The sequence below is a fragment of the Cherax quadricarinatus genome, chromosome 75 (genome assembly GCF_038502225.1).
Source record: "Cherax quadricarinatus isolate ZL_2023a chromosome 75, ASM3850222v1, whole genome shotgun sequence".
In the NCBI taxonomy this organism is placed as follows: Eukaryota; Metazoa; Arthropoda; class Malacostraca; order Decapoda; family Parastacidae; genus Cherax; species Cherax quadricarinatus.
The window spans coordinates 5,801,311-5,825,753 of record NC_091366.1 but is presented as its reverse complement, the minus strand read 5'-3'; the positions used below and the strand labels follow the sequence as shown (position 1 = coordinate 5,825,753).

The 24,443-nt window shown below is 42.5% G+C and overlaps 2 protein-coding genes across 3 annotated transcripts in view; one reads left to right on the top strand and one right to left on the bottom strand.

Moving 5' to 3' along the window:
* LOC128691850 (uncharacterized) overlaps positions 1-24,443 on the top strand; it is a 406,268-nt gene that overhangs the window by 98,880 nt on the left and 282,945 nt on the right. The window lies entirely within an intron of this gene.
* On the bottom strand, positions 13,914-23,436 carry LOC128691891 (uncharacterized). The gene is made up of 4 exons (XM_053780864.2): positions 22,873-23,436; positions 17,261-17,384; positions 16,139-16,801; positions 13,914-15,163 (listed from the first exon to the last, which is right to left on the bottom strand). Exons 1-4 carry the CDS (start codon positions 22,924-22,926, stop codon positions 15,027-15,029), a joined length of 978 nt encoding a protein of 325 aa, XP_053636839.1. The 5' UTR covers positions 22,927-23,436; the 3' UTR covers positions 13,914-15,026.

The window sequence follows — 24,443 nt, the reverse complement described above, 5'->3', positions numbered from 1 at the left end:
CCGATGTCATCATTGCTTAGTTCATCTTTTAAGTTAATTTTAAGCCAGCCCGAATAATGCTATGCATAGTAATAAGTGGCTTTGCAGCATACTACTCTTTTCTGCATTTTTTGCACATTAACATGTGTGCACAAAATTTTTAAATAAATAAATAAATAAATAAATTGGAGGGCCTTTCTGACAGTCAGTTGGGTTAAACAAGTAATAGGTAACTAGTAATGTCAAAAAATGCCAAGTATAAATTGTACTGATAGTAAAAAATGGTATTTGATAACAAACTTTGGTAAAATAAAAAATGGCATTTGATAACAAACGGTAAATAAAAATGGTAATTTGATAATAAATTGGTAAGGTAATAGCACCAATTAGTATTTAAAGAAATATGAGGCTGGTTAATGATGGACAGAGTAGCAATTAATTGCCAAATATTTAAGCAAACAATAGTGATTAAGAAAATTATATAACATAAGGTGACTTATTGCTTACTAGCAGAAAATCACATTACTGAGGTAGTTGATTTTTGATTACTAAGAGATTGTACTGTGAAATTTGTACAATAATGGAGCAAAACATACACTACACATAGGCCGTTAGGATGGATATTGTTTAGTTATTCTTCTCTGTAAGATTAATATCCCTGAGAAATCATGAGAGATCCATTCTCATTCGTGATTGTGTACAGGCTGACCTTAAGACATTTGTTTTCCTAAGCTAGAATTTTTCCCTGATCCCGCAGTGAAGCAATTGCATTGAATTGCATTGTCATTATTCACTCCTTGAACTTAAGTTTTCTGGACTCTATACAGAAGGTTCTGACATTTTAATTGAGACACTCGTTTATGTATACCTCTTTTCTTTACTTAATAGGACGTAATAATTAAGTCTTTTTCCAGTCTTGTGAGTGGAATTCTAAGCATAACACTTTTTCTACAATGGGACCCTAGTAACCTGGCTTCCTTTATTTTAGCTCTGACTCTGGTACTGTAATTTTTGTTTGGTCCTTAATGATCTGGAGAGTAATTTCTTTACTGTTTTGTTTGGTTCCTTATCACTGGGAAAAAGTGGACTGTGTTAACTATTACTTGTCCAATAGTTTTCTTGATCAGTTGTATCTTGGAGAGCAAAGTAGTCGCTGAACTATTATCTAGGGTTGATTAACTTACCATTCTTTACTGCTTCTTCAACCTTTGTATTAAGAGATATTATTTATTTCTGTATGGCCATCAATGACTGTTTGGGATGGTGCCTTGCCAGAGTTAGTCATTCCTGGTTAAGTTAAGCAACTTTTGTTTCAAGACTGAGGATTTTGTTCTCTAGGTTGTGGTCCATCCTGGTGTCTTGTTTTGTTAGTGTCTCTCGAAGATTCATATTTCATACTTAACTAAGGTGGAGATGCATGACACAGTATCTGGATCGTTAGGTCATACCTGGGTGACTACTTGGTAGGTTGAATCCAGAGAAGAGAGGTGGTAGAGTGGAGGCAGCCATGTGGTGGTGTTATTGTTGTGGTGTCGCACTGGGGCGGTGGTGAGAGGGGTGGTGGATGAGCTGGCATTGTCCTGGGTAACACTTGTTGAATAGTCGATTTTTCGGTGTTTTCTTGCCTGGTCCTTAGGTGCTTGTTTCCTCTGAGATTACACCTCACTTAATACTACAGGGAATTATTTGTGATCTCTCTGTAAGCACATTTGCACTTTTCACAGCAATAGCTTTCTTTGGATTGGCCTCTTTTTCACCAAGATAGTAGCGACCATATGGGTTTTATGGGGTTTGTTATACAATCTAGGCCCAGCAGGAGACACACACTCCATTTTTGTATTTTGCAATGATCTCTTTCTTAAATCCAACAGTATTTCTCACCCCTTTTTACCACAGGGAATTGGCACTCAGAAGCTTTTTGGTGGCTTACTTTAACAGTTACAAAGCACTCAAAATAATGTAATAATACAAAATGTATCGCATGCTACGTGTCAGGAATCGTCCTCACTGGCTTGTAAACAATGGCACATTGGCTGTACATGGGTAGTGGCGAGGCCAATCAGGCTGCACGGACACGCTTCAGGATGAATGACTTTAACCGAAGTTCTTTTGTCATTAACTGAGCCAATATTTTGATGCAAAAGCATTATCGCTTATCCAATTTTCACATTATTCGATAGACGTCCATTAACTGGAGAGTCCACTGTATTGTAATAAACAGAATAAAGGAAATCAGCCCTAATACACATTATTTAGGTATGCATACTGGTCCAGAGAGCCCATTGTAAGTCAGAGTCCATCGAGGTAAATGGAGTACATCAGCTAAGTGGAGAAGGAGGCTGAAATACATTATTAAAATATTTTTTAACACACCAGCCATCTCCCATTATGGCAGCGTGACCCAAAAAAAAAGGAATAATATTTTATCATTGACACCTCCATCACTGTCTTGTCAAATAAGCTGACACTACAGTTCCAAATGGTACGTCCCCACCTCCAGGACTCGAGTCCATCTAAATGAATCCCTTGAATGTTACCTTGTTCATTAGTACAAGGTACAACCATGAAGTCATAAAAAACCACTTGCCTCCCACCTCTACGCTAACAGGCTTACTGGATGATTAATCCCCTCGCACATAAAACCTCCTTTACCCCTCCTTTCCAACCTTTCCTAGGATGACCCCTACCCCACATTCCTTCCAGTTCAGATTTATACGCCATCCACGTTGTATTACTGTGTTCCAGAGTCTTCCTAAATGTCTAAACACCTTAACAATCCCTCCTTAGTTCTTTGGACATATTTAGAACAATGCCATACCACCTCCTAATCTTCAAGCCTAACTAATTCTCTAAGGCAATAACATTCTGCACCCCTACATTGCCCTCAGTCACATCTCTACTGACTCCACCCTCACCTTTTGCCTGTAACATTCTAGCAACCCTATACTACGCATCCATGAATAACGATTCTTCAGCTCCAAAGATGCACAATAACTCACTTTTCCCTCCCTCCCTCCTCCCATCAGAATTCTATGGCTCACTTCATGTTTCCCACAGACCCAGGCTACTGACAAGCTCACCTCCCAAATACAGTAGAGCCCTGCTTTTCACAAGCGTTCTGCCTTACTGGCATTCCAACTTAATTTGGACATTTCAAATTATGACCAAAAGGCTTCGGGCTATATGGCTCCACTCCCACCTGACTCTAATACGAGTCACTGTGCCCCACTCCAGTTTGCTTTCACATTCTCCATAGAGCAGTGAGTCCTCTATTATGTCTGGAAACTTTCCAAAAATTTCCCAAGAGTTTTGCAAAGGATATTTCACGTTTTATATTTATTTATTTTTATTAACACATAGCCGATTCCCACCAAGGCAGTAATTGGCCTTAAAAAGAAAAACTTTCATCATCATTCACCTCCATCACTGTCTTGCCAGAGGGAGGGGTATTTTACACAAAAAGTTATAAGAAAAGCTGGCTAACAGTAACACCCCTCCTTCCAGAGTGCAGACACTACTTCCCATCAACCCTGGAGGGTTAGCCATCCAGGATAACCGAAGAAAGTCGATACGTCATCGAGGGACTGTATGTCTTATTTATATTGGGGTTCTCAATCTTGTCCCCCAGGATGCGACCCACATCAGATACCTACTTGCTTGCTAAGTGAACGGGGATAGCACGTGTAAGGTGACTAACACTCAGGTACCTACTTATTACTAGGTTAACAGGGACATCAGGTGGAAGGTGACTAACATCCAGGTACCTACTTGCTTATTAGGTGAATATGGACAGTAGGTGCAACTAACACCCAGGTACCTACTTACTGCTAGGTGAACAGGGACAGGAGGTGAAAGGTGACTAACGCCCAGGAACCTACTTACTGCTAGGTGAACAGGGACAGCAGGTGTAGGTGACTAAAGCCCAGGTACCTACTTACTTCTAGGTGAACAGGGACAGCAGGTGTAAGGAAATATGCCCATAGCGGTGTCCCATAGCTCGATCGTTAGCCCCACTCCACAAAGGGGGCAGTAAAGCAACAGCAAAGAACTACAGACCAATAGCACTAACATCCCATATCATAAAATCTTTGAAAGGGTCCTAAGAAGCAAGATCACCACCCATCTAGAAACCCATCAGTTACACAACCCAGGGCAACATGGGTTTAGAACAGGTCGCTCCTGTCTGTCTCAACTATTGGATCACTACGACAAGGTCCTAAATGCACTAGAAGACAAAAAGAATGCAGATGTAATATATACAGACTTTGCAAAAGCCTTCGACAAGTGTGACCATGGCGTAATAGCGCACAAAATGCGTGCTAAAGGAATAACAGGAAAAGTCGGTCGATGGATCTATAATTTCCTCACTAACAGAACACAGAGAGTAGTCGTCAACAGAGTAAAGTCCGAGGCAGCTACGGTGAAAAGCTCTGTTCCACAAGGCACAGTACTCGCTCCCATCTTGTTCCTCATCCTCATATCCGACATAGACAAGGATGTCAGCCACAGCACCGTGTCTTCCTTTGCAGATGACACCCGAATCTGCATGACAGTGTCTTCCATTGCAGACACTGCAAGGCTCCAGGCGGACATCAACCAAATCTTTCAGTGGGCTGCAGAAAACAATATGAAGTTCAGCGATGAGAAATTTCAATTACTCAGATATGGTAAACACGAGGAAATTAAATCTTCATCAGAGTACAAAACAAATTCTGGCCACAAAATAGAGCGAAACACCAACGTCAAAGACCTGGGAGTGATCATGTCGGAGGATCTCACCTTCAAGGACCATAACATTGTATCAATCGCATCTGCTAGAAAAATGACAGGATGGATAATGAGAACCTTCAAAACTAGGGAGGCCAAGCCCATGATGACACTCTTCAGGTCACTTGTTCTATCTAGGCTGGAATATTGCTGCACACTAACAGCACCTTTCAAGGCAGGTGAAATTGCCGACCTAGAAAATGTACAGAGAACTTTCACGGCCCGCATAATGGAGATAAAACACCTCGATTACTGGGAGCGCTTGAGGTTCCTAAACCTGTATTCCCTGGAACGCAGGAGGGAGAGATACATGATTATATACACCTGGAAAATCCTAGAGGGACTAGTACCGAACTTGCACACGAAAATCACTCACTACGAAAGCAAAAGACTTGGCAGACGATGCACCATCCCCCCAATGAAAAGCAGGGGTGTCACTAGCACGTTAAGAGACCATACAATAAGTGTCAGGGGCCCGAGACTGTTCAACTGCCTCCCAGCACACATAAGGGGGATTACCAACAGACCCCTGGCAGTCTTCAAGCTGGCACTGGACAAGCACCTAAAGTCAGTTCCTGATCAGCCGGGCTGTGGCTCGTACGTTGGTTTGCGTGCAGCCAGCAGCAACAGCCTGGTTGATCAGGCTCTGATCCACCAGGAGGCCTGGTCACAGACCGGGCCGCGGAGGCGTTGACCCCCGGAACTCTCTCCAGGTAAACTCCAGGTAAACACAGGTCACACGCTGAGGTCCGGGGTTCGAATCTCCGGTACGGCTGAAAAACATAAGGCCGTGTCCACAAGACACCTGCTGTCCCTGTTCACCCATCAGTATAAAATGGGTACCTGGGTGTTAGTAGACTGGTGTGGGTCTCATCCTGGAACAAAACTGACCTAATTTGCGGGAAATGTTCTACATAACAAGGGGCTTTCTATATAGTAGTATGTCATTGATGTCAGTTATGGTCTGTATACCTTGTACATGTACAAGGCCAGGTGGCCTGGTGGCCAAAGCTCCCGCTTCACACACGGAGGGCCCGGGTTCGATTCCCGGCGGGTGGAAACATTTCGACACGTTTCCTTACACCTGTTGTCCTGTTCACCTAGCAGCAAATAGGTACCTGGGTGTTAGTGGACTGGTGTGGGTCGCATCCTGGGGGACAAGATTAAGGACCCCAATGGAAATAAGTTAGACAGTCCTCGATGACGCACTGACTTTCTTGGGTTATCCTGGGTGGCTAACCCTCCGGGGTTAAAAATCCGAACGAAATTTTATCTTACTGGTAGAAATAAAGATAATTATTATTATTTTCACCCGTACCGGGGATCGAATCACGGACACTCAGTATGTGACATAAGTGCGTTATTATCTAACAGTAGATATAGGAACCAAATATGCATTTATACGAACAGAAAGGTACAATACCGTGACTGGAACAATACACAACCCGGACATAGGAGGGGGAAACTTGCCACGACGTTTCGGTCCCACCTGGACCATTTACAGTGTGACTAAATGGTCCAAGTCGGACCGAAATGTCGTCGTAAGTATATATATTAAAAATGTGTAAATTGCGAGTTGCAGAGGCAAGTCAGAGATGAATTCAGAATCATCATTGAGATCCCTGATGATGATGGAGAGATAGTTGGTTAATGAAGGGTTTGAAGCCTATCGAATACGCCAGGATCATTAAAGATCCACCTTAATCAAGGATCCCAGTGGAAATAAGTCACTTTGACTTTTTTTTGGGGGGGGTTATCATAGGAATTTACACTTTGTATGATAATTGAACTGTACATACCCCCAGTGAAAAGTAGGGGCGCCACTGGTACACTAAGAGAAAACACAATAAGTGTCCGGGGCCCAAGACTGTTCAACAGTCTCCCACCAGCAATAAGGGGCATTACCAATAGACCCCTGGTTGTCTTCAAGTGGGAGCTGGACAGATACCTAAAGTCGGTGCCGAATCAGCCGGGCTGTGGTTCGTACGTTGAACTAAGTGCGGTCAGCAGTGACAGCCTCGTTGATCAGGCCCTGATCCAGGTATACTCTGAGACATACACCTTCCGCGTACAAATTCTGTGGCAGCGTACAAGACACTGTTAACTTAAGAGAACAAGTAAGACAGAAAGATTAAAAAAATGTAGGCAGGGTGAGAAACAGTGCTGGAAGATGTTAAAGCATTGTAATTCTAATTTGGTAAACAGAAAGTCCCTACAGAGGGATACAGCGACTCATAACCACACTACCACAGGATGATCTTGACGGAGAGAGCCAGGAAGACCTGGAGAAAAACTGGAAGACTTGGAGAGAGGCAGGGGGACCTGGAGAAAAACTGGAAGATTTGGAGAGAGGCAGGGGGACCTGGAGAAAAACTGGAAGATTTGGAGAGAGGCAGGGGGACCTGGAGAAAAACTGGAAGATTTGGAGAGAGGCAGGGGGACCTGGAGAAAAACTGGAAGATTTGGAGAGAGGCAGGGGGACCTGGAGAAAAACTGGAAGATTTGGAGAGAGGCAGGGGGACCTGGAGAAAAACTGGAAGATTTGGAGAGAGGCAGGGGGACCTGGAGAAAAACTGGAAGATTTGGAGAGAGGCAGGGGGACCTGGAGAAAAACTGGAAGATTTGGAGAGAGGCAGGGGGACCTGGAGAAAAACTGGAAGATTTGGAGAGAGGCAGGGGGACCTGGAGAAAAACTGGAAGATTTGGAGAAAAACTGGAAGACTTGGAGAGAGGCAGGGGAACCTGGAGAAAAACTGGAAGATTTGGAGAGAGGCAGGGGGACCTGGAGAAAAACTGGAAGATTTGGAGAAAAACTGGAAGACTTGGAGAGAGGCAGGGGGACCTGGAGAAAAACTGGAAGATTTGGAGAAAAACTGGAAGACTTGGAAAGAGGCAGGGGGACCTGGAGAAAAACTGGAAGATTTGGAGAAAAACTGGAAGACTTGGAAAGAGGCAGGGGGACCTGGAGGAAAACTGGAAGATTTGGAGAAAAACTGGAAGACTTGGAGAGAGGCAGGGGGACCTGGAGAAAAACTGGAAGATTTGGAGAAAAACTGGAAGACTTGGAAAGAGGCAGGGGGACCTGGAGAAAAACTGGAAGATTTGGAGAAAAACTGGAAGACTTGGAGAGAGAGAGAGAGAGAGAGAGAGAGAGAGAGAGAGAGAGAGAGAGAGAGACAGAGAGAGAGAGAGAGAGAGAGAGAAAGAAAGAAAGAGAGGAAACTGCACAGAGAGAAGCAGGAAGACATGAACAAAGATGAGAAAGACAGTAAGACGTGGAAAGAGACAGGTAGGAAGAGAGACAAAGACAGAGAGAACTAGAAAGACTTGGCCACAGCCTACAGTTGTATTGATCTTAAGCAGCCTCCAGCCGTACGTGTCCTCCTGGTAGCAGTGCTCACCCCGAGGCTCCTTCCTTCTTCCCAGGCTCCTTCCTTCCTTCCTTCCTTCCTTCCTTCCTTCCTTCCTTACTGTACTGTACTGGTTTTCTTCACTCAAGATCATTGTACACAATCCCAGAGTCAAGAAATTATTTGATAAAAGCTAAACATTTGCCACCAGTAGACCTAGTTACAAGCGTTTATGTGTAGGGAGGGGACATTTCAGCCTTAATTTATTAATCTTGCCTTCAAAATCGAAGATACGTGCGTGTATGTGTGTGTGTGTGTGTGTGTGTGTGTGTACTCACCTAGTTGTGGTTACAAGGGTAGATTCACAGCTCCTGGCCCCGTGTGGCCCCATGAGTGTATGTGTGTGTTCTTACGCACTGAGAGTACACCTGAAGAGACTAAAATATTTTGTAATAATAGTTTACAGGTAACATACACAGTATTTCTACACTGGGGCCTAAGGGGCTGTCTGGCAGGGAGGCTTACAAACTCTATTGCTTTTATTACTAAATTTTTAAGGGGGCTGATGAATATTTTGGGTGGTCCTAAAGCCCCTACTACATCCACCCATTAATGGCCCTTTGAGTAAGCGATGGGGGTTAAAAATCTTTTGCTAAATTAGCGATTCATAGGGACCGTAGAGCGCCTGAGGAATGGGAGGTAATTAGGTATGGAACAAAAGCCTGGGGGAATGTAATTTGGGAATATCTAATATTATATCAAACTGGGTATCCATTTTAATAATGATAACAAGTAATTGATTCCTAAAGTAACCGTTACATTAACTTTAATTATTTAATTACATTCAGTTTGAGGCATGGTTACCTGGGGTATACCTGGAGGGTGTTCGGGGGTCAATGCCCCCGAGGCCCTGTTCATGACCAGGTGTCGTGGGGGCTCAGGGCCTGATCAACCAGACTGTTACTGCCTTCTGTACGTATGAATCACAGCCTGGCTGATCAGGTACTGACTTTAGGTGCCTGTCCAGATCCCTTTTGTAGACAGCCAGAGATCCATTGGTAAACTTTTTGGTTAGATCAGAGATTTCAATTTTGAGATCAGGCTCATCTCAAAAATATTTGTAATCTGTAATATACATTAATCCACATTATTTTGGTGTAAATCCTAAATATTTTTGAAGTGGCGGAGGGGTAAGCCAGCGGAAGGCCTCGGTCAGATGACCAAAAACTCCAGCTGTGGGTTATCACATAACTAAGACCCGCGTCAGGAAACACTTGTCCTGTTTTCTAACTAACATTACCTAACTGTGGTTGGTATATCAGTTTGCGTGCGGCCAGCAGTAACAGCCTGGTTGATGAGACCCTGATCCACCACGAGGCCTGGTCTCAGACCGAGCCGAGGGGGCGGTGCCCACATAAACTCCAGGTAAACCTGACCAACACTGGAGACACTGTTTTTTTCTTATTATTATTATTAAAGATTCGCCGGTATTCTCCCGGCCCGGGCCTTGTCCAAGTGGTGGCCCGGCCTTGGCTCCCTCTCTTGGGAGTGTCTGAGACCCAAGTCTCCCATGGGAGGAGGCACAAGTACCTCCTCATCTTTGGGACCAACTGTCCCCAGGCCTAGCCACAAGCTAGGCCTCTCTGGTCTGCCATCCCCGCCCCAAGGGGGCTAATGGGAATGACAGTCTTATGAGCTAAAGGCTCGGACTCAGGCACCTACCCTACCCTAGAAGGGTTAGGCATGGTGTCGATGAGTTTTGGTCTTTTCTCCAGGATTAGGACCCCTTTTTTTTTGATATAAGACGCCCAGTTAGTGCTACATTTTTTTTTATTTTTTTTTTTTTGCATTCTGAGGACACACACACACACGTAACTTTATATTTGGTATTTTATTTATAACATTATAAATACTGTTCCAACCTTTTCGAAGTCTCTCATAAATATTTCACACAAATAGTCTATGTCAACATTCCATTCACATTAAAATCAATATAAATAACTAGATAATGCGACTAGTCAAGGAGTCGAACCCATGATGCTTTGGCCTGCCTTATGGTGGGCAAAAACTCATGATACCTTAATCCTCGCGACCACACAATTCTTTAAGAGTAGCGCATCCAGCAGAACTGGATGTTGTACTCGCTATCCAAGCGAGTCACTAATAATTACCAATCCTGGAATATTATCATTTGCTGTCACTATCAGTGCATTTTTCTCACAGTAACACTTTATACTTGTATCTTAAGACACATGTGCAACATCTGGGTATCTTTGTAAAGATACCCAGATGTTGCACATGTGTCTTACTTTCATCTTGTCGGTATTATATACCATTCTTGCACAAACACACGTATCTGTTTACACAAGTTACGACCAGTAGAAGCTACGTCCAGTCAGTACATAATATATACAGGAAAGTGGAGTAGCAGTGGCGACCTGATGAGATGGAAGGATGTCCATCTGTGGATCTCTGATTAACTCAAAGATCCTAATATAACTCCTCCATAAACAACGCCATGACTTGACAAACGTCTAGTAATATTACTACTAATACCTCTGGTGTTACCCCTGTCTTCTCTCCTATATATACACTCATGTTGTCTATTTAATGTATGAGTTGATTTGACAAAGTCAACTTGCATTAAGAAATGTCTCAGTAACTTGCTTAACTCTCTATAATCTCGTTCCAAACTGTCACTCTGATAATGTAACCTTTCTAGATTAAGTCACTATTTGACGACAACCTCGCAGGAAGAAACCTGGTACTTAAAATACTATGTTAGAACAACAGTTTAACCTTCTCCTCAATAGGAGGCCTGGTCTCAGACCGGGCCGCGGGGGCGTTGACCCCCGGAACTCTCTTCAGGTAAACTACTGACACTGTCATTTCCTCACTACTGGCACTGTCATCTCCTCACTACTGGCACTGTCATCTCCTCACTACTGACACTGTCATCTCCTCACTACTGACACTGTCATCTCCTAACTACTGACACTGTCATCTCCTCACTACTAACACTGTCATCTCCTCACTACTGACACTGTCATCTCCTCACTACTGACACTGTCATCTCCTCACTACTGACACTGTCATCTCCTCACCACTGACACTGTCATCTCCTAACTACTGACACTGTCATCTCCTCACTACTGACACTGTCATCTCCTCACTACTGACACTGTCATCTCCTCACTACTGACACTGTCATCCCCTCACTAAGTTAAATATCGACCGAGTTGAAGACTTGAACACCCTAGTACTATACTTCTGAAGCTAAAAACTCTAGAAAATCGTAATGTATATAACAAATGTGGTGATAATGTTGGCACAAGGCACCTACCTGTCCAGGACAGATGTCAAGACGAAATTACAAAGGACAACTTATCACGAGGCAAAAAATATATTTGTAATCTTTAAAAGGATCAAAGCATCGTGAAAGCATTTGTTTATCTCCAGAGACAAACTGTTGCCTTACGGGGTTACATTGTGTTTCCTTTATTGTATATGTTAAATGGCTCCTGAGTGAGTCTATGGTTTTGTTGTCCATTGTGATATCGCCTTTACATATATCAAGTACAATTTACCTATATTAAAAGATTATTAAAAGTTCTAGCGTCTCAACAGTAACAGAGTATTTTGGATTTAGATGCTTACATCGTTATTAATAACAGGTAATAACGTTTAAAGCCAGAACTCTGCAGTAGGAGATGTTAGGTTACTTACTGCATAGTTAGGTCGTAGTCCTGAGTAACATGGAATAGTCACATATTTCAAGAGTGGATAATATACTCTAAATGTCAGTAATTGTCAGACAGGTGGCATTTTCCCATCCTTAGGTACCATCTACAGCCAGCTGTTTTCAGTCATTACCCTGTTTCTTTATCTATGTTAGGAACCTGCCCTTCCCAAAAAAGTAACACAGAAACACTAATTCCATCGTTTTTAAGGGGTAAGCCAGTGGAAGGCCTCAGTCACAGGACCAAAATCCGCCATAGTGGCGGGTCATCATATACCTAAGACCCGCGACAGGAAACACTTGTCCTATTTCCTGGCGAATCTTACCGAACCTAACCTAAGGAACCTGCCCATCGCTTCTGCCCATCGCTTCTGCCCATTGTTTCTGCCCATCGCTTCTGCCCATCGCTCCTGTCCATCGCTTCTGTCCACCGCTTCTGCCCATCGCTTCTGCCAGCTACTCTACATAGGCTCTCAGTTTTCTCTGATGTACCATAGGTTTTCGTAGTCCAGAAACACGTAGAAAGTTTATACATTTATCGTCTGATATCAGTCTGTTATCCTAAGTATCTGTCAGGTGGATATCATACTGCGCTTATCATATACGTCAGTATACAGCGTTTTTAAGTATCATGTCACTAAGTCACTGTCCTTACTTTAACATGCGTGAGTATAGTTTTTTAAGTCATGTCACTATAAGTTACTATTCTCACTTCAACATGCATGAGTATAATTGTTTAAGTCATGTCACTATAAGTTACTATTCTCACTTCAACACGCGTGAGTATAATTGTTTAAGTCATGTCACTATAAGTTACTATTCTCACTTCAACATGCATGAGTATAATTGTTTAAGTCATGTCACTATAAGTTACTATTATCACTTCAACATGCGTGAGTATAATTTTTAAGTCATGTCACTATCCAGTTACTAACATTACTACTAGAATACCGGGGCCAGGAGCTGTAACTCGTCCCCTGCAACCACTAGGTGAGTACCGTCCCCTAAGACATCAAAATGTTGCATACAGCACATCAAACCTTTTTGATTTTGATTTAAAAAATGTGGAAAAGGGCAGACGACACCACTCACTAGTACACTAATAACCTCCCTAAAAAAAACTAATATTATCCATCTAAAAAGAAAGAATGAATGTATTGACAAATTGCTGACAAGAATGTATACACAGTTTCAAAACGAGCCTTTGTTGGGGCTATGTTTCTCTTGATAAAGCTCTACGTAGGGCGAAACAACCCCCACCTCCCCTCCGTGTTGATAAATGGTTCAGAGAACCGTTGATAAGTTAGACACATCGTGCAACACTTGGGTATCTTTATTGTGGGTACGTTTCGCCAAACAGTAGCTTCATCAGTCTAACACAAAGAAGGATCGTGGAGATCAGGAGGTTGAGGTAATCAGTCCCTCAGCCTGGAGTCGATGTAATCAGTCCCTCAGGCTGGAGTCGATGTAATCAGTCCCTCAGCCTGGAGTCGATGTAATCATTCCCTCAGCCTCGAGTCGATGTAATCAGTCCCTCAGCCTGGAGCCTATGTAATCAGTTCATCAAGTTTGTGGGACTAATTGCCTCAATCTCCTTCTAGTTTTCATTATTCTTCTTGGTATTGAACTGATGAAGCCACTCTGTGGCTAAACATCTCCATAATAAAGTTACCCAGTCTTGCACATGTGTATAATTTATCAACTTGTCCCCAATAAAAGCTAATTCCGTAATTTGTGTTGAAGAAGGACTAGCCAGACACGAGAGACTTCACAAGCACAATGGACGCTCGGGTAAAGGCGCCAGTGGCTACAACCTGAGCTCTAGAGGAAGACTTCTACACAAATAGATTCTAGGGTATGATATGCAACGTGGCTGTATGGGTATGCTCATTATGTATATATAAAATATACAAATGTTAAAACACACATACACACACACATTCACTAAATATACTGGCTATACAAACTTGGTATTTTATGTATGGAAGAAAATTTGACCTCTTGTTCGAGCAGCTAAATCTATGACTTAGCTAATACAGGTCGACCATCACTAATCCGGCACACTACAGGTTCCAATAATGCCGGATTAGTGATGGTCGACCTGTATATAAACAAAGTCCGCTCTTAGGCTACTTTCAAAATCTTATAGAAAATGATGTTATTCACAACAGCTGTGTTGAATATATTTCTACTTTAAAATGGGTATTTACATACAATTTAATGAAAGAAAGACCTCAGGATGAATTAACAAAACATTAATAATTCTACATCTTATAAATATTTGTGCTATGTTTGTGGGAATTTTATTTTTTTTTACCGACTATTTCAGACAGGAGGTAGCAATGATAACAATAAATCTATGAGAATAATTGCACTCCAAATTCCATCACTAGTACAACAGTTGGTATTTTTGACATTTATACGGAAAAATTACACTGAGTAGACTATACCTAATTCAACTGAAATTTCCAAAAAATATAACATGATTCCCATAATCAATTATTTTTGGAGATACAATTCACACGCATTAAAAACTAATAATACCTGTGCTATACTGTTTTTATACGAGTTATTTCTTTATTTTAAGTATTATATCCTCAACAGTAATTAGTTAATCAAAAGTGAATGTGAATTTCCTTGTTATTACAAAATTAACAGTAACATATATTTTTGGGGCAGCCAAACATTATTACATCTTAATTAAGTCCATCTCAACAGTTCCTATACCTCATAATTAATGTATGAACACGTAGGATCGATCCTGCACCACTCTTTACACTGTATGACGACACACACACGGGTTTGGCGCTTAGTATACATATAAAAACATCCTCTATATGGACTATTCAGACCAGCTTGTCAAATGCAAAACTAATATCGATTTCCTAAATTTCGAGTATGGCCTGAGTTCCGACCAGAAATGTCACAAAAACTATAATTACAAATATTAAAATGTACCAATCATTCAATATTAATAAACACAGAAATATTATAATTGGAAATATAATGACGTTTAATATGCTAACGACCATTTTTTGTTTTAATTTGGTTAAATAAACATATTTATCAAGTTCTTGTGCATAGGTTCTCCAGAGGAACCATGTACAGTATACACTGATAATGGTGAACATTATACAGCTTCATATTCTCATTATACAGCTTCATATTCTTCATATACAGCTTCATTTTCTTCATAAGAGCTGCCATACAGCTGGACTGTTAGATAATGTTGTGTCTTCAAAGGGAGAAGGAATACTCTCACGTAGATATTTGTGATATACTTGGTGGCAGCGGTGGGCAGATATACCTGCCATCACTATGCACACTCCTGTGGCAAATATAAATCTATGTTAGCTGTGTGGAATGTACTTCCGTATCGCTTTTTATTAACTACAAATTAGGATTGTTGGTCTGAGGGTTAAGTGTTTCAGTGTTATTGACTGTACGAGGGCTAACGAGACTCTTAATATGTCAAGGATATTTATATCACTAGAGATTAAATTGAACTCTCAGTGAATGTACATTGAGAACTATACACATTTTGAGGTATATACATTGAAATATACACCTCTCGGTGTATAGTGCATACAGATATACACTCTCTCTCTCTCTCTCTCTCTCTCTCTCTCTCTCTCTCTCTCTCTCTCTCTCTCTCTCTCTCTCTATATATATATATATATATATATATATATATATATATATATATATATATAGATATATATATATATATATATATGCAATAAGATCACAGTAAACAGGTGATTTCAAAATATGCAAAACAACCACTCTGAAAGAATAGAGAAATTCCAAGCGCTTTCGTGACTACTCACATTATTAAGTTCCTTGATAATGTGAGTAGTCACGAAAGCGCTTGGAATTTCTCTATTCTTCCAGAGTGGTTGTTTTGCATATATATATATATATATATATATATATATATATATATATATATATATATATATATATATATATATATATATATATATATATATATATATATATATATATATATATATATATATATATATATATATATATATATATATATTTATACATATATATATATATATATATATATATATATATATATATATATATATATATATATATATATATATATATATATATATATATATATATATATATATATATATATATTATAATAATTTGAATGGCTAAACTCGTTTGGTTTACACAGTGTTTTATATTAATTACAATAATAATAATAATAATAATAATAATAATAATAATAATAATAATAATAATAATAATAATAATAATAATTAAGAACAGTTTAACTCACCTCCTGTGGCACCAAAGACTCCACAAAGAATGCTGATAGTAACATCAGGAAGCATGTTAAATGCAATTCCCAGTATAATGAAGGCAGTATTTAGTAAGGTTTGACCAATGCTGACCAGGAACACTGCTACCCAGAACAGCATCAGCATGTCCTTGTACAGCCAGAGTGGTGCCTCGTGTTCATCAGGCATGTAGACATGTACAGTACAACTCGACTCCTCCAGGTACACGGGCATTACTATCATTCCGGGAGTAACTTCTATAGTTCGTAGGTCCGATAAATTATCCACACTGCCACTCTTCCTGGCATTCCTGGCATTGGTTGTGGCTAGTATATCCACACTGCCACTCTTCCTTAACGTCCTAGTGGCTAGGTTATCAATACTCCCTGACCTCCCTGAATTCATCTCTCCCATGCCTATATCCCGAATCTTTCCGTTACAGTAAGTGTCAGTGGGCACTAGGGTATCACAGATGGTGATGGTGGGGTCACAAGCGGCCATCACTCGTAGAAGTTCTCCCCCAGTGCCCAGGTCAAGAAGGGCTGGGGCAGCACCCTCACCTCGGGCCATACGCCTGGCTCTACCCATAACAGTGTTAACTTGACGGGCACGGTACTTCGTGTACCTCTTATACCCCACCGCTGACACCACCGTCATCATTGCTGAAATTATCACATAGTTAATTATCTAGACATGTGGGCAAATACGCAGAAGAAAAGTGTGCGTAAGAGAGCATCTGGGACACAGAAAATATAGTGTAAGCACTCGACCTTTTTACAATTACAATTTTTACAATTAGCCCAAAATGTGCTCATACCCCTTTCATCAGACTGTGAAAATCCTCACCATCGTTTTTACTTTACATATGGATAGCTAGGAACACAAGTGGTACTTTATTCTAATTGTTCAGAGATCGAGACCCATACCCCCATTATTTGTTACCTATACCCCTAGTTAAGAACTCCTGGTATATATAAACCCATTATATTCGTAAATAAAACAGATACCATCATAAACAAAACAGATGGTGGTAATGTTGAAGATATCACACAGGTGTATAACAACAAATATTATAAACAGAACAGGTGAAAACATCAAGACAGTGAACTAGAGAAGCGAACCTCCCACGAGTATAAGAGTAGAGCCCACAACAGCAGCAGCAGTGCCGGAACCATCCACAGCCATGGTCACAACCCCTTCAAACACAGTACTGCTCCCCGTGGCCATCCCAACGATGGCTGCACGCTGAAATACATATATATATACTTATATTAACTGAGTACGTATTTTTCTATCTATATAAACTTATGGTATATAAAGTTGCTATCCCATTCAGCCCTATCAAGTTGAAAGTTGCCTCCCTATGCAGGCCTACAAGGGGTAAATTTGCTATCCCCCTGTAGGCCTCTAATAATTAAAATTTCTATCCCTTGTAGGTTTACAGTGGGTAAAGTAGGTCTATAAAGAGGAAAGCAGAATTACACTTGCCGCTGGTACATACACTGCATTACTATATTCATCTAATGTAATTCATATCCTTTATTACAGAGGGACACAAAAACATGAGAAAACATAATAGTAGACCCGTATAAATTTTGGAAGTTACCGTAGTGACACATTTAGCACAGTAAAACACCCGTGTACCGAAAGAAGTATAATACAGGGTATTTCAAAGCCATGTACCCAATTTGAAGTGGCTAATGCTCTGAAATCGGCCCCATCTCTTTGAAATACCCTATATCATCCAATAACTTTTTTTTCACGCTAAGAAAAAAAAAGACATGCTAAGAAATTTTCCTGGCGAAAGCCTCTGATAATAGCTACATGTGACCGAGATATAAAACATTTAGAAAATACTATAAAGTAGTAATGGATTTACAGGCTGAGAGTATGGTGATTATGTACCTCCTAGAATGCCAACCATAACAGCAGACTAATAACCAGGTACCTATTTACTGCTAAATCAACAGGAACAGCAGGTATGAGGAGACTTACCCATGCATCCCAACTAGCCTGGAATTGAATACGGGTCCCTTCAGTTGTATGCCAGTTCTACCACTGGGTTACAGTTCTGAACAAGTGCCAAGCATTTTTAATATACTCGTCACGGTTGGCTAATGGAGCTAATGGGTCATTAAGGCTGCATGTCACCTATTCACCGCCAGACTAAATACTTTAATCTCTAAGAAGCCGTGAGAGGAATCCAGCACTGAAATCCTTTAGAAGTAAATCTGAAGGTCCATGGTGCAAATATAGAAGAAAGAGTGCATATGCCCTATTTAAATGTGCAATTTAAGGCCTTTTTTCATTAAAATGCTTCGAAATGTGCATTGTGGGTAGTGCATAAGACAGGTTGTGTGTGGAAATGCTGATACTCACAATAATTATGCTGCCTCGTTGTCCCAGGCATTAGAAAGAATAATTCAGAATCTTGTTTTTAGTGTAGTATAGTGGCTTCCCGTCCTGTCAAAATCAGGGTTATTTCTCAAAGTGCTTGCAAACGTAATGACAAGATTACAAACAAACTATACCACGGGTGGGGTTTGAACCCGCGACGATCTGGAGTTTTGAGACTCTCTGACCGTGGATTCAAACCCCACCCGTGGTATAGTTTGCGCTTCAAAAAAATCCGTCCATATTAATTAATGTAAAGAAAAGATACTTGCCAGAAAAACTTGTATTGGGATAATGTTAGTTTCCCGAAATGTGTTTACATACTAGTGGCTTATTTCTGCCTAACAATGTTTTATGTAAATTACATCAAATTCCCACAGCAAAACCACATGATAAAGCTCTACCCAGAGGAAAGTATTGCTCCATTAAAACTTTATAAAGACCAAAACGTTCTGGTAAGCGTACACTGGCACAGCCATAATTTCTATCTGGAAGAAGTTAAAAAATCGTAAGATACTGACCCAAAAAAAGGAATCCCTTTTAATAAATATGATTTTTAGTAATTAAATCTGATACAGTAATTAATCCAAATAGCCTACTGACGAATAGTGAAGACTAGTGTAGTGGCGCTGCCTAGTGGGGGGAGGAGAGGCCTATAACGAGGCTAAAACTCCCATTTTAAAATTAATGGGTAATTTTTTACTGTTGGCTGGTGGCCACAAAAAAATCACGATAGTTTGAGAAATTTCACATATGACCTGTTGACTACAAGTTCCTGTAGAGTCCGAGGAAGGAACTTGGCAAGTTCCTGTAGAGTCCGAGGAAGGAACTTGGCAAGTTCCTGTAGAGTCCGAGGAAGGAACTTGGCAAGTTCCTGTAGAGTCCGAGGAAGGAACTTGACAAGTTTCCTATAGAGTCCGAGGAAGGAACTTGGCAAGTTCCTGTAGACTCCGAGGAAGGAACTTGGCAAGTTTCCTGTAGAGTCCGAGGAAGGAACTTGGCAAGTTCCTGTAGACTCCGAGGAAGGAACTTGGCAAGTTCCTGTAGACTCCGAGGAAGGAACTTGGCAAGTTTCCTGTAGACTCCGAGGAAGGAACTTGGCAAGTTCCTGTAGAGTCCGAGGAAGGAACTTGGCAAGTTCCTGTAGACTCCGAGGAAGGAACTTGGCAAGTTTCCTGTAGACTCCGAGGAAGGAACTTGGCAAGTTCCTGTAGACTCCGAGGAAGGAACTTGGCAAGTTCCTGTAGACTCCGAGGAAGGAACTTGGCAAGTTTCCTGTAGACTCCGAGGAAGGAACTTGGCAAGTTCCTGTAGACTCCGAGGAAGGAACTTGGCAAGTTCCTGTAGACTCCGAGGAAGGAACTTGGCAAGTTCCTGTAGACTCCGAGGAAGGAACTTGGCAAGTTCCTGTAGACTCCGAGGAAGGAACTTGGCAAGTTTCCTGTAGACTCCGAGGAAGGAACTTGGCAAGTTCCTGTAGACTCCGAGGAAGGAACTTGGCAAGTTCCTGTAGACTCCGAGGAAGGAACTTGGCAAGTTTCTGTAGACTCCGAGGAAGGAACTTGGCAAGTTCCTGTAGAGTCCGAGGAAGGAACTTGGCAAGTTCCTGTAGACTCCGAGGAAGGAACTTGGCAAGTTCCTGTAGAGTCCGAGGAAGGAACTTGGCAAGTTCCTGTAGAGTCCGAGGAAGGAACTTGGCAAGTTCCTGTAGAGTCCGAGGAAGGAACTTGGCAAGTTCCTGTAGAGTCCGAGGAAGGAACTTGGCAAGTTCCTGTAGACTCCGAGGAAGGAACTTGACAAATTTCCTGTAGAGTCCGAGGAAGGAACTTGGCAAGTTCCTGTAGACTCCGAGGAAGGAACTTGGCAAGTTTCCTGTAGAGTCCGAGGAAGGAACTTGGCAAGTTCCTGTAGACTCCGAGGAAGGAACTTGGCAAGTTTCCTGTAGACTCCAAGGAAGGAACTTGGCAAGTTCCTGTAGAGTCAGAGGAAGGAACTTGGCAAGTTCCTGTAGACTCCGAGGAAGGAACTTGGCAAGTTTCCTGTAGACTCCGAGGAAGGAACTTGGCAAGTTCCTGTAGACTCCGAGGAAGGAACTTGGCAAGTTCCTGTAGACTCCGAGGAAGGAACTTGGCAAGTTCCTGTAGACTCCGAGGAAGGAACTTGGCAAGTTCCTGTAGATTCCGAGGAAGGAGCTTGGCAAGTTCCTGTAGACTCCGAGGAAGGAACTTGGCAAGTTCCTGTAGAGTCCGAGGAAGGAACTTGGCAAGTTCTTGTAGACTCCGAGGAAGGAGCTTGGCAAGTTCCTGTAGAGTCCGAGGAAGGAACTTGGCAAGTTCCTGTAGACTCCGAGGAAGGAGCTTGGCAAGTTCCTGTAGACTCCGAGGAAGGAACTTGGCAAGTTCCTGTAGACTCCGAGGAAGGAACTTGGCAAGTTCCTGTAGACTCCGAGGAAGGAACTTGGCAAGTTCCTGTAGACTCCGAGGAAGGAACTTGGCAAGTTCCTGTAGACTCCGAGGAAGGAACTTGGCAAGTTCCTGTAGACTCCGAGGAAGGAACTTGGCAAGTTCCTGTAGACTCCGAGGAAGGAACTTGGCAAGTTCCTGTAGACTCCGAGGAAGGAACTTGGCAAGTTCCTGTAGACTCCGAGGAAGGAACTTGGCAAGTTCCTGTAGACTCCGAGGAAGGAACTTGGCAAGTTTCCTGTAGAGTCCGAGGAAGGAACTTGGCAAGTTCCTGTAGACTCCGAGGAAGGAACTTGGCAAGTTCCTGTAGACTCCGAGGAAGGAACTCGGCAAGTTCCTGTAGACTCCGAGGAAGGAACTTGGCAAGTTCCTGTAGACTCCGAGGAAGGAACTCGGCAAGTTCCTGTAGACTCCGAGGAAGGAACTTGGCAAGTTCCTGTAGACTCCGAGGAAGGAACTTGGCAAGTTCCTGTAGACTCCGAGGAAGGAACTTGGCAAGTTCCTGTAGAGTCCGAGGAAGGAACTTGGCAAGTTCCTGTAGACTCCGAGGAAGGAACTTGGCAAGTTCCTGTAGATTCCGAGGAAGGAACTTGGCAAGTTCCTGTAGATTCCGAAGAGGGAACTTATATTATCAGTAATTATTAATATTATTATTTTCATTTTAGAGGAGAAGTACGTTGATGTTGTGAATGGCTCTAGATCTAAAGTATTTAGAGCTATCTATGCATTCCATGAATCGAACCTGATTACCTTCCGTTTCTGAGATGCAGTGTGACCCCATAATCAAAATGTCCGGGGCCCAAGACTGTTCAACAGCCTCCCACCAGGCATAAGGGGAATTACCAATAGACCCCTGGCTGCCTTCAAGAGGGGGCTGGACAGATACCTAATGTTAGTACCTGACCAGCCGGGCGGTGGTTCGTACGTTGGTTTACGGGTGGCCAGCAGTAACAGCCTGGTTGATCAGGTCCTGATCCACCACGAGGCCTGGTTATGGACCGGGCCGCGGGGGCGATGACCCCCAGAATACCCTCCAGGTAATGAAAATAACAAATATGAATTATTATTATTATTATTATTATTATTATTATTATTATTATTATTATTATTATTATTATTATTATTATTTACAGGGAAAGCGTTAAACCAATAAGGGCTATACAGCTCCTGGGGTATGAAAGGTAATTAGGTTTAATCCAAGACAGAAGAGGGTAGCTCCAGTTCCTTGAATCAAGAGACCTTCATCATCAAGACACCCAACTGGAAGGAAACAAACTGTACAGTATCATCCGGGTTTTAACCCGAATTACACGGAACGAATCCGGGTTCATACTTGTATACGACACCTTGTCTACTTCTCACGGGTTTGTTGTGGTTACACTTCCTCAGTCGGCATAAGCCGTAGTAGCCCTTAAAAATAACTAATTACAAGTGATACGAATATACACGTTATACTTATACATACACGTATTATACTGATTTATATACAGGTTGTACTCATACATATGTACTCACCTAATTGTACTCACCTAATTGTGGTTGCAGGGGTCGAGACTCAGCTCCTGGCCTGCCTCTTCACTGATCGCTACTGGGTCCTCTCTCTCTCTCTCTCTGCTTCCTGAGCTTTGTCATACCTCTTCTTAAAACTATGTATGGTTCCTGCCTCCACTACACATGCATGCAGAGCAACCACTGTGAAAAATAGTGAACTTCCAAGCGCTTTCGTGATTTCTCACATAGTTCCTCGATTATGTGAGAAACCACGAAAGCGCTAGGAAGTTCACTATTTTTTCACAGTGGTTGTTCTGTATATTGTGATATACATATATATGTGTATATACACATATATGTGTATACAGTCTTGCCCGTACACTCACCTTGAAGCCTCTTTTAATGAGGACATCTGTTACCTCGCTGGGGGTGGTGGACATGACTCCTCTCGCGAAGATCTTCACTTTGGCGTCTGAGAGAGGACGGATGGAGGAACAACAGTGCCCTGGTAGCAGGGGTGAGGGGCTAAGCCGATGTACACGACCACGGTGGTATCACAGGACCACGGTGGTATCACAGGACCACGGTGATGTTACAGGACCACGGTGGTATCACAGGACCACGGTGGTATCACAGGGCCACGGTGGTATCACAGGACCACGGTGATGTTACAGGACCACGGTGGTATCACAGGACCACGGTGATGTTACAGGACCACGGTGGTATCACAGGACCACGGTGATGTTACAGGACCACGGTGGTATCACAAAACCACGGTGATGTTACAGGACCACAGTGGTATCACAGGACCACGGTGGTATCACAGGACCACGGTGGTATCACAGGACCACGGTGATGTTACAGGACCACGGTGGTATCACAGGACCACGGTGATGTTACAGGACCACGGTGGTATCACAGGACCACGGTGGTATAACAGGACCACGGTGGTATCACAGGACCACGGTGGTATAACAGGACCACGGTGGTATCACAGGACCACGGTGGTATCACAGGACCACGGTGGTATCACAGGACCACGGTGGTGTCACAGGACCACGATGGTATCATAGGACCACGGTGGTATCACAGGACCACGGTGGTATCACAGGACCACGGTGGTATAACAGGACCACGGTGGTATCACAGGACCACGGTGGTATCACAGGACCACGGTGGTATCACAGGACCACGGTGGTATCACAGGACCACGGTGATGTTACAGGACCACGGTGGTATCACAGGACCACGGTGGTATCACAGGACCACGGTGGTATCACATTACCACAGTGGTATCACAGGACCACGGTTGTATCCCAGGACCACGGTGGTATCACAGGACCACGGTGGTATCACAGGACCACGGTGGTATCACAGGATCACGGTGGTATCACAGGACCACGGTGGTATCACAGGACCACGGTGGTATCACAGGACCACGGTGGTATCACAGGACCACGGTGGTATCACAGGACCACGGTGGTATCACAGGACCACGGTGGTATCACAGGACAACGGTAATGTTACACGACTACGGTGGTATCAAAGAACCACGGTGAGGTTACAGGACCACGGTGGTATCACAGGACCACGGTGGTGTTACAGACCATGATGGTATCACAAGTCCACGGTGGTATCACAGGACCACGGTGGTATCACAGAACCACGGTGGTATCACAGGGCCACGGTGGTATCACAGGACCTAGGTGCTACCACAGTAACGACGAGAGGTTGATGTGTCGGTGAGGCGTCCACTCGGAATCCAACTATACTGTCTACTGAGTATGTATCAAATGCAAGGTCTATATATCCCGCCTCCAAGTTCAAGTTCTTCGTGTTCCAGTTCTCCAAATTCAAGTTATAAATCTCCTAACTTCGTTTTCGAGATGGGTATCTCTCACCTCAAACACCACGGATCATGTGTTGACATTTAGACATATTCAGTACAAGTGCCAAG